A 16330-nucleotide genomic window follows, 5' to 3' on the forward strand; every position below is an offset into this window, starting at 1 on the left:
GGCCATTGAAGACACAGGCCAAGTTTATTGAAGAGTCCAGAACTGTGAAGTTCTCTTCTAGTCACTTAATCACCACGTAGCTCTACATTTACAAGTTACTTTTAACATATTTTATCATAATTAAAAAAGATAAGAAATTATATTAGGATAAATATTCTGTTTTAATAAACACTTTTCTCAAAATAACTGATTTTGTAGAGGAGCTTTTTTACTGGGTATCTTTTTCCTAGTTTTAATAAATTGATCTTATATGGGAAAAAATACTACTTTCTATCTTTAATATAAAAACTAATTATGAGGTTGGTTTACTCTTAAATATAAGATTTTAATATATTTGTCTTCCAAACGTATAACGTTTTTTTTTTCAAAATATCCTTATTAATTGTAAAAGATTTTCTAAAAACGGTAATTTCAATACATATAATTAAAGAAAATAATTTAGAAAATTAATATATATAATTATTATAAATAACTAATTTAATTATTTTTTAATATTTTTAAATTATTTATCTAGCTCTTATATGAAAGGTAAAAATTATTAATTTGTTAATATATTTTTCTTGGCTATGCCAAAGTAGTAATATTTAATCGTTGGCCAAAAAAAATAATATACAAAAATACAAAGTTATGGGGAAAATTGGGAATAAATATCCCATTGAGAAATTAATTGCCAACTGGGATTTAGAAAGATCAGTTGCACACAAAGAAGATTAGTTGCACACAAGAAGATCAGTTGCACCCCTTGGAAGATCAGTTGCACGTATACAGAAGATCAGCTACACGCATATCAAAAATCAGTTGCACGCACACGGAAGATCAATTACACAAAAACGGAAAATCACTTGCACACAACAGAAGTTCATTTACACAAAGTTCTTAGGTCATATTTGCCAATTAAATTCTCAATGAGGTATTTATCCCTAATTTTTCCAAAGTTATATGCATCGTTGTCACGACGCATAAGCTTCCGAAACTTTCCTGCCTTTCTGTTCGCAACATGGCGTGCAAGGGTGATATTACATTGGTGCCCATGACAAAGTTCTCGTCAATTATGTCGGTCACTTCGCTTGCCTAATTAAATAAGGTCAACCACAATATTTTACGCACGCATGCATGCATATAAGGATCTTTTTTTGTTTGGACCTTCCACTCCTCCACTAACGAAAATTACTAAGTAATATTTTAAATTAAAGTAAATCTTTTAATTAATTAATTGTTGTTTTATTATACAAAAGAGGAAAAACAAAATGATTACCTTCCTTTCCACTCTATAGTGCGAGCGTAATATTTTAAGAAATTCCGTTGACGGCAAAGTAATTCCACCTCGAAGTCACATCGAAATTATGCTTTTCCAGGCTATTTAAACGCCAGATTCAAATCTTCTCTCCTCACAGACAGCAAGCACATCAACTTCAAAGGAGCTTAGAAAAAATGAGAGTGAGAAAAGCTTACATTGCGGTCTTGATTTTATCCCTTCTAATCGTTGATGAATCTTCCCCGTTTCTTCTCCGACCAGCTTCAGCTAAGACCTTGTTCAGTAAATCGTTCTGGCTCAGAATATTCAAAGCCCTCAGAACACTCAATTTTAGCAAAATTTCCAAAGCACTGGATAAATTGAGATCGTTCCTGCATTCCAATGGTGGTAGTATTGCAAGAGGAGTCGTCGTGGAAGGCCTGTCGATTGTTAAAGACTATTTAGATTTGTTCGGTTTCCTGGATTCCGCTTCGAATGCAAATTCCACCGATGAATTCTCTGCCGATCTCGAATCAGCAATCAAATTCTTTCAGAAGACTTTCCAACTCAACGTCACCGGCCAGCCGGACAATGCCACCGTGTCAATGATCACACTGCCGAGATGTGGCCTTCCTGATGTTATAAATGGGTCCTCCACTTTGCCGGAGAATCACACGACGTCGTTTACCAAGTGGCGGTCCGAAGGGAAGAAAGAGCTTACTTACGCTTTTTCACCTGAAAACGAAACAGGGATCTTTATGAGGGAACTGTTCGCAGGCGCCTTCCGCCGGTGGTCGGAGGTGACGAGATTGAACTTCACAGAGACGACGTCGTTTAACGAATGTGATATTCAAATCACGTTCTTGTCGTTGGATGGGAGTCTAGGAGTGGTAGGCGGCGCCTGGGTGGATAACACGACGAGGAACTGGGATGTCGTTTTGGACTCCGATGAGAAGTGGATGTTTCCGAGCGAGAACATGACGGGGAACAACGAACTGGATCTGGAATCGGTGGCGATGCACCATATCGGGCACGTGCTGGGACTGAACCACTCGGCGATGCAAGGGGCGGTGATGTACCCTTTCTTTGCGCCATCGAATAACAACAGGAAGGTGGATTTCGCGGAAGATGATTTGGACAAGATCCGGCAACTCTACAGTACCAAATCCAAGTCCAATTCCAGTAAGAGTGGGTTAGCACCGGTGCAGTCTCCGTTGTCAAAAGAGGGGGGAGTTCCCGGTGTGGGGCCCAGATGGGGCCTGGTTTCAACTTTATGGCTTGGAATTATCTGGCTTTTCTGGTTCTGAATGAATGAAATCTCACCCTAGAGCCTTTGTGTGTGTGGTTTTTTTTTTTTTTTTTTTCGGTTGACCCAGAAGATCCCAGAGACTTAGTACCACAGTTCTATGTTGCTGGACCTATCAGAATAATACACGTGTTCAAAACTGGGATCACCGTACTTGGTTCTTTGTTTTTCCCGTTTGTTTTTTTCCTTTAGTTTTGTTATTTTGCTTTGTACCTTTCCAATTTTCTGTCTTTAATAAATGTAAGTGCTAGTTTAAAAGATTAAATGGATTAAGGGTCTTGTAGTTAATACTCTTCTGGTCTTTAATATAAAATTTATTTTATTATACAATTTATAGTACAAAATAAATTTTATATTAAAAATTATAAGAAGTAATAGAATTAACTTTTTAACTAACTTATATTTGGGGTTGCAAGATTAATATATTATGGTTTTATCTCGAAGAAAATATCAAATAGACTATGGTTATCTCTATAGTTATCTCTATAATTGAAGAAATGAATTAATAACAACAAAAATTTACAAAGAAAAATCCCCTAGGATAATTTATATAATTTCCGAGAAAGTAAGTGTTAGTTTTTTTTTTTTTTCTGGGGACCGGAAGTAAGAGTTAATTTTTACTTTGAAAAGCATTAATCAAAATAATTATTGTTGAGAGAAATGTTGATATTTAGTTTTAGATAGTATCCAATTTTTTTTTTCATTTGTTTTTCTTTTTTCTCCTTTTTGAGTCATCGTTACTTTTGTATGCAATTATTCATCGATAATATTATGATTGCTTTTTTTTATACTTTTATTAATTTTTCAATTTTCTTATTTTTAATATAAGAATTACTCAATTAATTTGAATAAATAAAGAAATATAAATAAATTACTTGATTTTAATAAATATTACAAGATCTACCTAAAATAATCTATGTAACATTAAATTATATGTTAATTTATAAGTTAAAAATTTTTATACTAATGTATAAGTTAAATAATTTTGTTTGAAAAAATGATATAAATTTGAGAGATTAAACAGATTAAGGTATTACATTTAAGATCAAAATTAATTCCCTAATTAACATACATTTAGGATTAGAAGAGTAATAATTATGGTTTTATCTTGGGAAAATATTAAATATATTATGGCTGTTTTTGCTATTGAAGAACTGAAACAATACAAAATTACAAAGAGAAATCCCTGATGATAATTATATAATTTTTGAGAAAGTAAGTGTTAGTTTTTACTTTGAATGTTGTTCGTCTATTAATCAAAATACCAAAATATAAACTTAAAAATGCTAAATTGGCCCTCAAAATTTTGCTTCGACACAATACGATGGGAATTTGGGTTTTGTGGGGCAATTTAGTTTTTTCTTTTAAGTTTTTATTTTTATTATATTTTCTTAAATAATTATAATTATAATTTTATTTTTATTATATTTCCTTTTTAATATATATTATTTATTTTAGATTTTTCTCTCTATTTTTTAATTTTAATTAATTTTTCATGTGCAGGAATTTTTTTTTGGCCAAAGGAAGTCAATATTATTAAAGACGGAAACTGAGAATCAAAAGCAACAAAGCAGGCCTGTTTCAACATAAAAAGCCAACTAACAAGAAAACAAAAGAGCTAACACAATACTACCCAATCCCACGCCTATCACTATTATACGAAAAAGAAACAACAACGGTCAATATAGAACCACCAATAACAGCCAAGCTAGTCTTAAAAGAGCCAGCCCTTAAAGGCTCAGGGTCTAAAAAGGTTAGCCCTTTAAAACTCACATATTTTAGAATCATCATAGCCCTCAAATATATGAACTCAAGGCCTAAAAAGGCCAACCTTTTTATGTGTTTTTTACTTTTTTTAAAATTTAAATTTTTTAAAATTATTTTGAAATAAAAAAACAATAAAAATTTTAAAAAAATTTATTCAAATTATAATATTAGTAAAATAAACAATGATGTATAAGACAAAACATCAAACACTAATAAACTATTATCCAAACTCAAAAAAAAAAAAACCAAACCAAATAAAACAAGGAAAATAGAATGATAGAAAGCAAGCAGCTAAATATTAACAATATTAGCATAATTATCATCTTCATTCTCATTACTATTATCAAGATTAACAATATTTGATTGTTCTTCACTACAAGTGGCTCTTCTGTAGTAATAAAAATATTAAGGTTTTTGTTTTTATAACCCTTATCTAAATTAAAACTATGCAACAATTATGAGTATAAATGAGAGCCTCAACATTTGCTAGAATAAAAGAATTTCTACACTTTGTTAAGACATGTAAACTGATAATAAAATAAGATTTACGGGCTACTGTAGTGATTAAAATGCTAAGAATATCAACTGTTATCTTTGAAAGAATTAGGAACTGATTTTAATTGTTTTTCTGCCAGTTCAAGACATCTAATTCTTTTTAATTATCTTCCTTAAGTATTGGTTCTTCTAAATAATTTTATAGTTTAGATTTGTCCATAAAAGATTAATACGTAATTATATAAATAACTTTGATAATAATAAAAAAAAGTGTGATAACTATTCTTTAAAAATTCATTTAGATTAAATCAAACAATTTATTTGAAAGATTAACCATGATAAAAAAAAATCTTAAAATTTTAAAATCACTATCATGGTTAAAAGAAATAAACTTATATCACGAGCAACGTTAATCATTAACTTGGGCATTGGACTTCCAAAGTCCAGAAATATCATTCAACTATTAGTCTAAACCAAAATTATACTTTCAAATATACTAACTGATAAATCACTTTAATATAAACTATGAAATCCATTAGTCAAAAGTCAACACTTTAAAAAAGTGTCACATGGAGAGTCTTAGAAGTTTCTCATATCAGATAGTATTAATTAAAAGTATTGGTTTACAACATTAGAGTAGATGAGCCTTATGTGGCAATATATAATAAATCCGCACATAAAACAAAAGAAGAGAGGCTATACAAGCTATAATAGCACACTAAGCCTCCGAGGCCTTCCTTGACAGATCATCATCTGAGCTATCACCTGTAAATAGTAGAAACCATGGGATGAGACAAACGTCTCAGTAACTAGCTTTTCAACTCATCATATATACTAACACGTACTCATGAGGTGTCAAGTGGGGCAGTTATTAATTCTCGAAAAATATAGATATATCTATAGAAATATAATTTTAATAATCTAAACCTTCATTATGGGGGTTAACACACAAGTTATATAAGTCTATCCCTCACTATGGAGGATTAATCAGACATATAGGCTTATCCCTTACTTTGGGGAACGAATAAGAAGCCACAAAAGCCTATCCCTCACTATGGGGGACGAAGGAAGCCAACCAATGTACACCAATGACAGCCTTATCACATGACAGAATATGGCTTAATCCAAAATACAAATAACAATCAATCATTCACAATATAACGAAAAATGTCTAAGTCTTTTTTAAATATAATCTATAAGATATAAATCATATATATATTTTTCCAAACTTCTCAATTACAATTTCAAAAATCCCACAAGACAATTTTCATAGCTTAAAAGGCATAACCGATCTATTGGAGTTCTAAAGAACACATCGCTATTCTAAAATAGCAAAAATATTCACAAACAACATATTAGCACATATAACAAGTGGAAAGTAATTACCTCTCATCAAAGCAATAGAAAGGATTACCACGAGATCAATCCTTTACTCAACCAATAATTAATCTACATAATTAATATAACCATATATTAATATAAGCTAATTAATTAATTAAACAAAATTATATATTAGTTAAATTCCTAATTTAATTTAATTTTCATTCAAAATTTTCACAACTCTCATAACCCAAAATTAAGTATTTTAGAACTAACTTATAATTTTCTAACAAGCCAAATTACTCATTTACATCGTCCGGATTATTTACTTTAATAAAAATAATTTTTCAAAATTTTTAAATATAAAATTATTATATTTTAAATTCTAAAAATCTCATTTGAAGTTTAAACCTCAAAACTAAACCATCAAAAATTCAATAGTACTTCAAATATTTATATATAAATAATCCAATCAAAATTCTAATGGTATAACTATTAGATTTTTTTTTCATAAATAACAAACTTTTTAATTAAAATAATTATTTTAAAACCTCCAATCACCCAATAAATAAAACTGAACTGATTAAAATATTAATAATATGTCAAACAACCCAAATAAATTATTTAACTTAATTTTAATAAGTATAAATATGATATATCTCATAAATAACAGATCTTTTTAACTAAAAATTCATTTTTAGATATTAAAACCAACAAATAAACAAATCTGAGTACTCGTTTGGATTAGCAGTGAACAACTATGATTTTAGATAATTGTGAATTTTATAAGTGGCACTGGTTAATCATGATTTCTGTTTGGTTTTTTTTTACAGGCAATTTTAAGAATTGTGATTATGTTTGGTTTTCATTTATTAAAATCGCTTATAGATGTATAATTACTAAAAAAAGGCATGAAGTTAATATTTAAGGAGAGATTTTTGGAAGAGTGTGAGAGGATAAATTGGAGAAAATTTAATTGCTAAAGATTGATCAAGATTTTTCAAATGTATAAGCTACTCCTCGTTACTTATCCTAAAAGTGCGGTAAAAGAGTAAAATCACAATTGATCATAATTTTATAAAAATTATCCAAACAAGACAAACATGATTCATAATTACTTATTTGGATTTAAATAGGCTTATTTGAGATCCTACCACTTAGCCAAATAGGCCCTAAACTGATAGAAATGATCTACTATAATAGATCTACAATACTGTGGTTAACACCTATCAAAACTAAATATTTGCTTCAAATTTTATACCAAAAATTTTCTCTAAGCAACACAAAATTACTATCATTAGATAAATCTAATTGACTAGAACAACTTTCATGAAGAAAGTTTTGTAATTAGAAGTAGTTTTACTTACCAAAATTATTTGTAATGATAAAGAAAGAAGCGGGAGAGAGAGTGATGCGGCGACACACATGAAGAGAGAGAAAGAAGGAAAGAAAATGATGAGGCAGTTAAAAAGAAAAGACTCAAGGTAAACTGGAGTTAATTAAAGACCTAGGTAAAACGAAGAAAATAACAGTTTGGAACCCTTTTTTTCAATTTTTAAATATTTAAATCCTTAGAATAAAATGTAAGATTTTACAAAAAGCAGACTTAAAAAGACTGGTCCTTAGCCCTAACGAGCTAGCCTTTTTATTTTGAGCTCTAAAAAGCTGACCCTTTTAAATCTAATTTTCTTTTGAACCTCCTAAAATATAAGCCTAACCTTTTACTTAAAAAGGCTTAAACGGGCTGGCTTGATAGGCTTGGCTTATTTTGACGGCGTTGACGCCCATTGCAAAGCTTCTTCTTGGCTTAGGGTAGTTCTCCAAAAGCCAAGCCAGAGTGTTCGCCAGCAAGTCTAGCGACCCTACAAAATGGAACTAGGTTTCCTTCTATGCCCTTACAATTCTCTTCTCTTTCTCCACTCAAAACTATACAGTTTTGGGCGTAAAAATGAGGGTTGATTCTCTTCTTTGTTTTTTTGAAAAACTAATATCCGCCACTTTGAAGTATTTTTGAATAGCATCTAATATTCTAAAATAATTTTAGTGCATTTAACGCCCTTAAAATATTTTCCAATAGCGCTCAACATCTAGTAAGTTAGACCTGCAATATTTTTTGATAGCACGCAGTATTCTAAGCTAATTTTAGGATATTAGGTGTTATCATTAGAAAAATAATAGAGTATCGAATGCATTTAAAATTAGCTTAGAATACTAGGAGTTACTAGAAAAATAATTCAATGTGCCGGTTTCTAAATATTAAGTACTACTGAAAAATAATTTTGGGTGTCATATGCACTAAAAATTATTTTAGGATATTGGATCCACTAAAAATTAGTTTAGCATACTAGGTGTTATTGAAAAAATAGTTCAAAGTGCAATATGCTAAATACTGGGTACTAATGAAAAATATTTTTGGGTGCCAAGTATACTAAAAATTATTTTAGAATACTAGATGCTAACAAAAAATATCTAATTCAAGGATGTTGGTTTGAAGGGGGGGGGGGGAGATCAACCTTCATTTTTTACACCCAAAACAGTGTAGTTTTAGGTAGAGAAGGGGACAAGGATGATAAGGGTAGAGGAGGAAAGCCGGCTCCCCCACAAAATACATCTCTTTGCCATGCTTCACAGCAAATGAACTAGCGGCCTCAAAACTCCTCAGCTCAACTGAGGCAGAAACAACATAACCAAAAGGAGCAATAATACCAAAAAACATAAGTAGCCATCAAAATAACAGAAAAGCTCATGGTGACACTTTGTAGCTTAATATTATAATGGCTAAATCCTGATGTTTCACGGATCAAGAAAGAGGCCAAACGGGTTGGTAATTCTAAGATTTGCTCCACAAAAAAGCCCAACTCCTTTATCGCCAGAGTTGCTTCACCAATTGCAGCTTTCAAACTCTCACCTAAAGCAAGAGAAGAGGAAAATCTCAAGAAGACTATGTAAACTTCCATGAGATCACATGACCATCTAGAATTAAGCCAAACAATGTTCAGCCACAACACAATCCATTTTTTACCCTCCTGTTTCAGCATAAGCTCCCCAGCCATAAACTTTGCAATACTAAAACAAACATAACTTCTTGGTAGCACTCAGCTCTTATCATCTTTTACCTTGCTACCAATTCTTTTGTGTTCATAATCAAATTATCATTCCCATTCAAACACCAGTAGAATAATTTAGAGATAAAGTCCATGGCATCCTTCATTCTCAAGTTAATTTCGTTGATTCTAACGAGATAGACAATGTCTTTCCACAAGATCATGTCTGCCACCAAAAGTTATAGGGATAGGCCATACCAGATCAATAAATTGAAAACCACCTTCAACATTACCTTGCCCATCCTATTTAGATTCACCTCATTCTCCGTCATAATTTGAGTTCCACCAACTCTAGTATATGCAACTTGTAAGAATGGAGAGCGATGAGACTTTTAGATCATCTATTAATCTCCATGGCCAACGAAAAATTATCTGCGCATGATTAAGGATAAGTGCAATAGATGATGATCTTGGTTTAGATTTGTCGATTATCGAAGAAGAAGAGAATGAGGCAAATCGAGAAGCTCCTTCTTCTATTAGGCAAAATGGCATATCCCCTGCCTCTTGCTCATAAACAATTGTTGCAAAGTTCTTCTGACTCAGATCCTCTTCATGATTCTCAATTGCTCCTTCAGAATTAAACTCTCACCAGCAAACATCTCTAACGCACTCACACAGCCGAACAGCCTCTCTCAACGGTCACCGGAGAGAAGCAACGGAAACACCTCTCACTAGTGGAGAGGAAAAAACCCTCACAGAGGAGGGAGATTTTTTTTCATGCACAAGACTCACTCAATGAAAGAAGAGGAACGTAGTATAACTTTTAATTATTGATAAATCTAATATTTTCAATCATGTAAAAAAATTCCTTGCAACATCAAAACATGTACATATAATAAAATTTTTGGAAACTCGCATTCCTTACTAATATGTCTTATTTTCCAAATTTCAAGTAATAAATGAAAAAACATATTTTTCTTAAATTTCTTCATTTAAGTATAAGCTAAGCATGTATTGGTCGTTGACCGAGTTATAAAGTTAACATATCATTTCGACTAATAAATTTTTAAAGTGTTATATAACCATTTTCATATTAAAAAGTACATTACATTAAGGTTTTTGTGGCGAAAACTACCTCCAAAGCTTAAGATATTATAGAAACTGTTATGGAGGCCTAAAAAAAATTCGTTTTTAAAACACTCACCTAGACGAGTTAGTAAAGACATCTATTTTAGTTCTAAATAATAGAAATGGGTATTTGAAAAAATCAACTCTTTTTTTTATAAATAAATAATTTAATTAATTTTTTAATTTTTATAAATGATCAACTAGTTTTATATTCAAAACCGGAATATCATATGAGTATATTATGGACTTATGGTCTTCAACGATGGTTGATATTTTGTCTCTTCAATGATGGTTCAATGACCGATGAATATAAAAAGGTTTAATTATATAATGCATATTGCATGCGATTGTTAAATGAGTTTTTTAAAATTAAAAACGTTAAATTCCATTCAAAATCAACTATATTATAAAATATATTATATATATTATTTTTTTAAAAAATACACTTAACCTGTGTAGATACTTTTGTCATTATGCTGTTTTGGTTAGATGCAAGTATTCTTCTATTAAAGACAATCGTGTTTAAGATACTATTAAGCACTAAATATGGACACTTCTCATGCTAAGGATTCAAATTTTTAGTGTATGTTATTATTAAATCAACGTCTATAAGCTTATTTAATATGACAGAATTTTTTATATCTATCCCTAAACTGACGTAGAACGCACCAACTAAAACGTGCTGCCTTATCAATTATGAGCACTCCTAAAATCACTCACTTAATTATCAGCTGAAGAGAAGTTTGAGATCGTTTACTTTCAGATGATTTTTTTGTAATGAGTTACTACACAGGTAGATATATGTAGCCTTCACTTTATACCGAAAACTCAACCTTCTGGAGAGCAAGTGAATGCTACTAAATCTCGGATATTCTTTTTTGCGAATGTGAATCATACTCGTAAACAGGAAATTAGTAATTTCTTTGGCTTTATCCTCACTCATAATTTAGGGAAGTACCTTGGTGTTCCATTACATCATAAGCGTGTCTCCAAGGCTACTTATCAGGGTGTTTTGGATGAGATGGATAGTCGCCTTTCTAGATGGAAAGCCTCACATCTCTCTCTAGCTGCTCCGCACTCTTGTTGCCTCGGTAGTTTCAGCTATTCCGTCGGATGCCATGCAGACATGCTCATTACCATTAAATATGTGTGATGATATTGATCGTAAATGTCGCTCTTTCCTTTGAGGTAGCACGTCGCAGGCTTGAAGGATGCATTTGGTTGCTTGGGAGGATGCGTGTAGGCAGAAAGATGATGGTGGTCTTGGGCTTCGTACAGCAAGGAAGCAAAATGATATTTTCATGATGAAGTTGGGTTGGGGCTTAATAAAGAAAAGAGATGCTCTCTGGGTAAGGTTCCTCAGGGAAAAATATAAATGTGGGGAGGATGTCACACCGAAAATTGATGAAAGAAGGGCGGGCTCTCAGGCCTGGAAAGGGATTAAGAAGAACTGGAAGAATACTATGCATGGAATTGCGTGGAGGATAGGAGATGGTTCTTCTGTTCGATTCTGGAAGGATAGGTGGGTTCCGCAATATGAAGCCCTGGAGAACTATGCGGTGCAAAATACACCTGATGAGCTTCTTGATGTCAAGGTTTCTGGTCTGTTGACGGTGTCGGGGGGGTGGGATCTGAATTCTGTGCAAGAGCTTTTGCCTCCGACCTTGTTATTTGAAATAAGAAAAGTGAGTCCTGCAGGTATGGGGAGTTTTAATGATACCCCACTATGGCGATGGTCGAGTGTAGGTTTCTTCACTCTTAAAACAGCTTATGGTCAACTCAACCATTGTAGTTTGCAGCATCAACCTGGCTTTTAGCGAAAAATTTGGAAACTAAAGGCACCTCAGATACGCAAAACGTTCCTATGGCTTGCTACTCGGGAACGACTCCTAAAAAATTCTTTGCGTAATGTTAGAGGTCTTGCCACAAACGATACGTGTCCTATTTGCCTGTGTGAATGTGAATCTGTTATTCATGCTCTTCTGTTATGTTCATCAGTTCAAGAGAAATGTGAGAAAGCAGTGCCACCTGCTTTATATCCGACATTCTTTGATTTTGTAAATATTGCGAGCTGGGTTCGATGGAATTTGAATCAGAAGTTAGATTTTAGTGGAGTTGATTGGGGAGTGTGTTTTGCCATCACTTGTCGTAATTTGTGGCTTGCGAGGAACACGAAAGTGTTTCGGGGAATTAGTGAATCTCCGGTGAAGTTTAAAGCTAGAACCAGGGCATGCGCTTCTTGGGCAAGTACAAGAATGAAGTCGCTACAGGGGCTCTCTGTGGGTAATGAGTTTTGGTCTGCTCCAGCAGTAGGATGTGTGAAGATAAATGTTGAGGTTACGCTTGCTTCGGCCTGTGGCGGTGTCCTTCGTGATCATACGGGTCGTTTGTTGCATGGTTTTATGTTTCATCTCGGGACTGGTACCATTGCCAACGCTGAGGTTTGGGCAATTCTTGGGGGCCTAAAAGTTGCGTGGGATGCTGGTTTTCGTTGCGTGGAGTTGGAGAGCGACTGTGCGGAGGTGGTTGATTGGATACATGGGGATATCCCTGTGTCAAATGAAAATGAGCCACTGGCGGACGAGATTCGTCGTATGATGCAATATGACTGGACTGTTACTGTTTCGATCTGCTCAAGGACTGTCAACGAGGCTGCTGATATAGTCGCCAAACATGCTCTTGGTTGTGCGCCAGGTCTGACTCGTTTCTTTTCTCCAATGGAGTTCCTTAGCCGGGTGCTTGAGAAGGATGCAAGATTGTCTAGAGCTTCTTCTGATGTTAGCTTGATGCGTATGTAATGTTGTCTTCTTTGTAGTTTTTCTTGCATTTGTTATCAAAAAAAGAACTAGAGTTTATAAACAATACCCACAATAAAGATGTGATGCATCTTTGAAAGCCAATGCTGAGGTGGACTGGATGAGCTGGCAAATACCATAGACCATAGTTATATTAAATAAAATTGAATTCCATACGCTCATACACAGTATCCTATGTTTCCCGTTCTAAATATAAGACTCATTTTGTAGTATAATTTGCACTACAAAATGAGTCTTATATTTAAGATCGGAAGAATACCTCTTAATAGAATTAGTAGGCTAATTTAAATATATTAAAAAAGTTTGTTAACTTAGTTATTTGTAATAAATAAATGCTATCTTTCTTAGACTAATTATGTGTATTAGCTAGGGTTACCATTTAATAGAACTTTTAATATGTGCAACTATTATAATAATTGTTTTGGAAAAAAATAAATAGAAGAGACAAAATAGATTGGGAAAATGACAGATAAAGAAGGTGGAATTCATGAAATTCCAGTTTGGGAAGCTAAGGAAATCTAAGGACAGAGAGGGAAGTCCTTCCCAAATTGGAATTTTGAAATTCAGTGAAATGACAAAAATGCCCTTTATCTTTCTTTTTTTTAAAAAACTCAGCCCCTCACCGGCCGCCGGCCGCCGGCAGCCGCCGCCGGCGTCGACGCCGGCCACCTGTGTGGTGGCTGCCGGTGGAGTTTTTTTTGTAACAATGTTTTTTTTTTGTATGGGAGAATATTGCAAGAAATGGTAGGGGTGGGATTTAATCCCACAACCTCTTGGTCATTTGGGCCAACAAAACGATAGATAACCATTGGGCCATCAAAGACTTGTTAACTTTATAATGCAAACAAAAATATAAGTTGACTCTTTTACTGTAACTTCAGCCCGTGACAACAATTTACTTGAGGATGACAAGTCTTAACTGAGAAATAACAAGTCTAAATTTGATATTAACAAAGCAGCTTTTTCTGATACATAACAAGAAATAGCATGTACATTAATTAAAAATGGAAATAATTTATTTGAAAATGACTCGTCTTTATTGGAAAATGACACGTTTAAACGTGAGATTAATAATATGCCTTTTCCTGATACATAACAAGAAGTAGCATGTACATTAATTAAAAAGGACAATAATTTATTTGAAAATGACACATCTTTACTGGAAAATAACAAGTCTAAACTTGAGATTAATAATGTGTCTTCTCTTGATACATAATCTAAACATGAGAATACATAATCTAAATTTGAGATTAACAATGTGTCTTCACTGGAAAATGAATCAGGAGAAGACAACTAATACTGCTATTATTGTTACTTTTTATTGGACAACTAACCCATTTTTTAATTAAAAAAAAAGAGGGGGTTCCAACAAAAAGACGTGTCATTTTCCAGTGAAGACGCATTGTTAATCTCAAATTTAGATTATGTATTCTCATGTTTAGATTATGTACCAAGAAACACACATTATTAATCTCAAGTTTAGACTTGTTATTTTCCAGTAAAGATGTGTCATTTTCAAATAAATTATTGTCATTTTTAATTAATGTACATGCTACTTCTTGTTATGTATCAGGAAAAGTTATATTGTTAATCTCACGTTTAAACGTGTCATTTTCCAATAAAGACGAGTCATTTTCAAATAAATTATTTCCATTTTTAATTAATGTACATGCTATTTCTTGTTATATATCAGAAAAAGTTGCTTTGTTAATATCAAATTTAGACTTGTTATTTCTTAGTTAAGACTTGTCATCCTCAGGTAAATTGTTGTCACGGGCTGAAGTCACAGTAAAAGAGTCAACTTATATTTTTGTTTGCATTATAAAGTTAATGAGTCTTTGATGGCCCAATGGTTATCTACCGTTTTGTTGGCCCAAATGACCAAGAGGTTGTGGGATTAAATCCCACCCCCACCATTTCTTGCAATATTCTCCCATACAAAAAAAAACACTGTTACAAAAAAAAATCCACCGGCAGCCACCACACCGGTGGCAGGCGCCCGGCGGCGGCTGCTGGTTGCCGGCGGCCGGCCGCCGGTGAGGGGCTGAGTTTTTTTTAAAAAAAAAAAAGACAAAGGACATTTTTGTCATTTCACTGAATTTCAAAATTCCAATTTGGGAAGGACTTCCCTCTCTGTCCTTAGATTTCCTTAGCTTCACAAACTGGAATTTCATGAATTCCACTTTCTTTATCTGTCATTTTCTCAAATAGATTGGGGTTTTACATTTAGAATCAAATTATATGTCAAACTAGTTTTTTATATAATAATATTAATTATAAATAAATGTAAAAATATTTACGCATGGCCTATGATATTGAAACATTGAAGCTAGCTTCCGTCTTTCCATTGGGGGATTTTTATCAAAATGCTACACACAGTAAAATAAATTACCATGATGCTATACTATGAAAAGTATTTCCCTAAATGCTACACTCAAACTCGTTCACCACAAGAACGAATTCAAATTTTCAAAGAAGTCGTTCAAGGAAAGAACGAGTTTCATGTCTGATAATTTTTTTTTTAACAAGATCGAAACTCGTTCAAGGCATGAACGAGTTTAGCCTGTCATAGCGTTTGAGTCCGCTTCTTCTTTTCCTCTTTCATTTCAGCAAAATTTACAAACAAAGACCCATACCACCAACACATTCTTCCTTTTTCTTTAGACTTCGGAGAGAATTGCAATTAATGACCCAACTCCTCCCCAACCACCGCTTTCGTTTTTTTCCTTTGCCCTTCGGTCTATATTTCCAAAAAATATGAATCAATTTAACTTTACATCCTAATAATTAAATTTTTAAAAAATATATAAAATAAATTTATTGAATATAAATTATTTATCAATATGATATAATATATGCAAAATTTACGCCTATTTAATATAGTCATTGGACAGATTGAAGGTCAAAGATTATAAGGGAATGAGTGGTGTTAAAATTTATTAAAATTAAACACAAATAATTATGTACAACTGCCTTGTAGCATTCTTGTATATAAAATTTTTTTTACAGAAATTATGTACATTTACAAATATTAGAAAAAACTTAGAAATTGATACTGGCTAAAATGATATCTTGCAAACAAATATTTACAATATACACTCAGATGCCGCATGCATCAAGACAGCCTTGTCATGATTTAATGACCATTTATTTATATTAATAATTCAAGCACGTTTAATTTGTAGCTGATGGACAAATTCAAAGTTAGATTATGAATATT

The 16330-nt window shown here is 32.7% G+C and overlaps 1 protein-coding gene across 1 annotated transcript; it reads left to right on the forward strand.

Annotated features, from left to right (window-relative positions):
* The first annotated feature begins 1431 nt into the window (after positions 1 to 1431).
* LOC114726980 (metalloendoproteinase 1-like) lies at positions 1432 to 2541 on the forward strand. The gene has a single exon (XM_028913684.1). The coding sequence runs from the start codon at positions 1432 to 1434 to the stop codon at positions 2539 to 2541; it is 1110 nt and encodes a 369-aa protein (XP_028769517.1).
* The last annotated feature ends 13789 nt before the right edge of the window (positions 2542 to 16330 follow it).

The sequence above is a fragment of the Neltuma alba genome, unplaced genomic scaffold (genome assembly GCF_004799145.2).
Source record: "Neltuma alba isolate B1F8T4 unplaced genomic scaffold, ASM479914v2 tig00012419_pilon, whole genome shotgun sequence".
Taxonomy (NCBI): Eukaryota; Viridiplantae; Streptophyta; class Magnoliopsida; order Fabales; family Fabaceae; genus Neltuma; species Neltuma alba.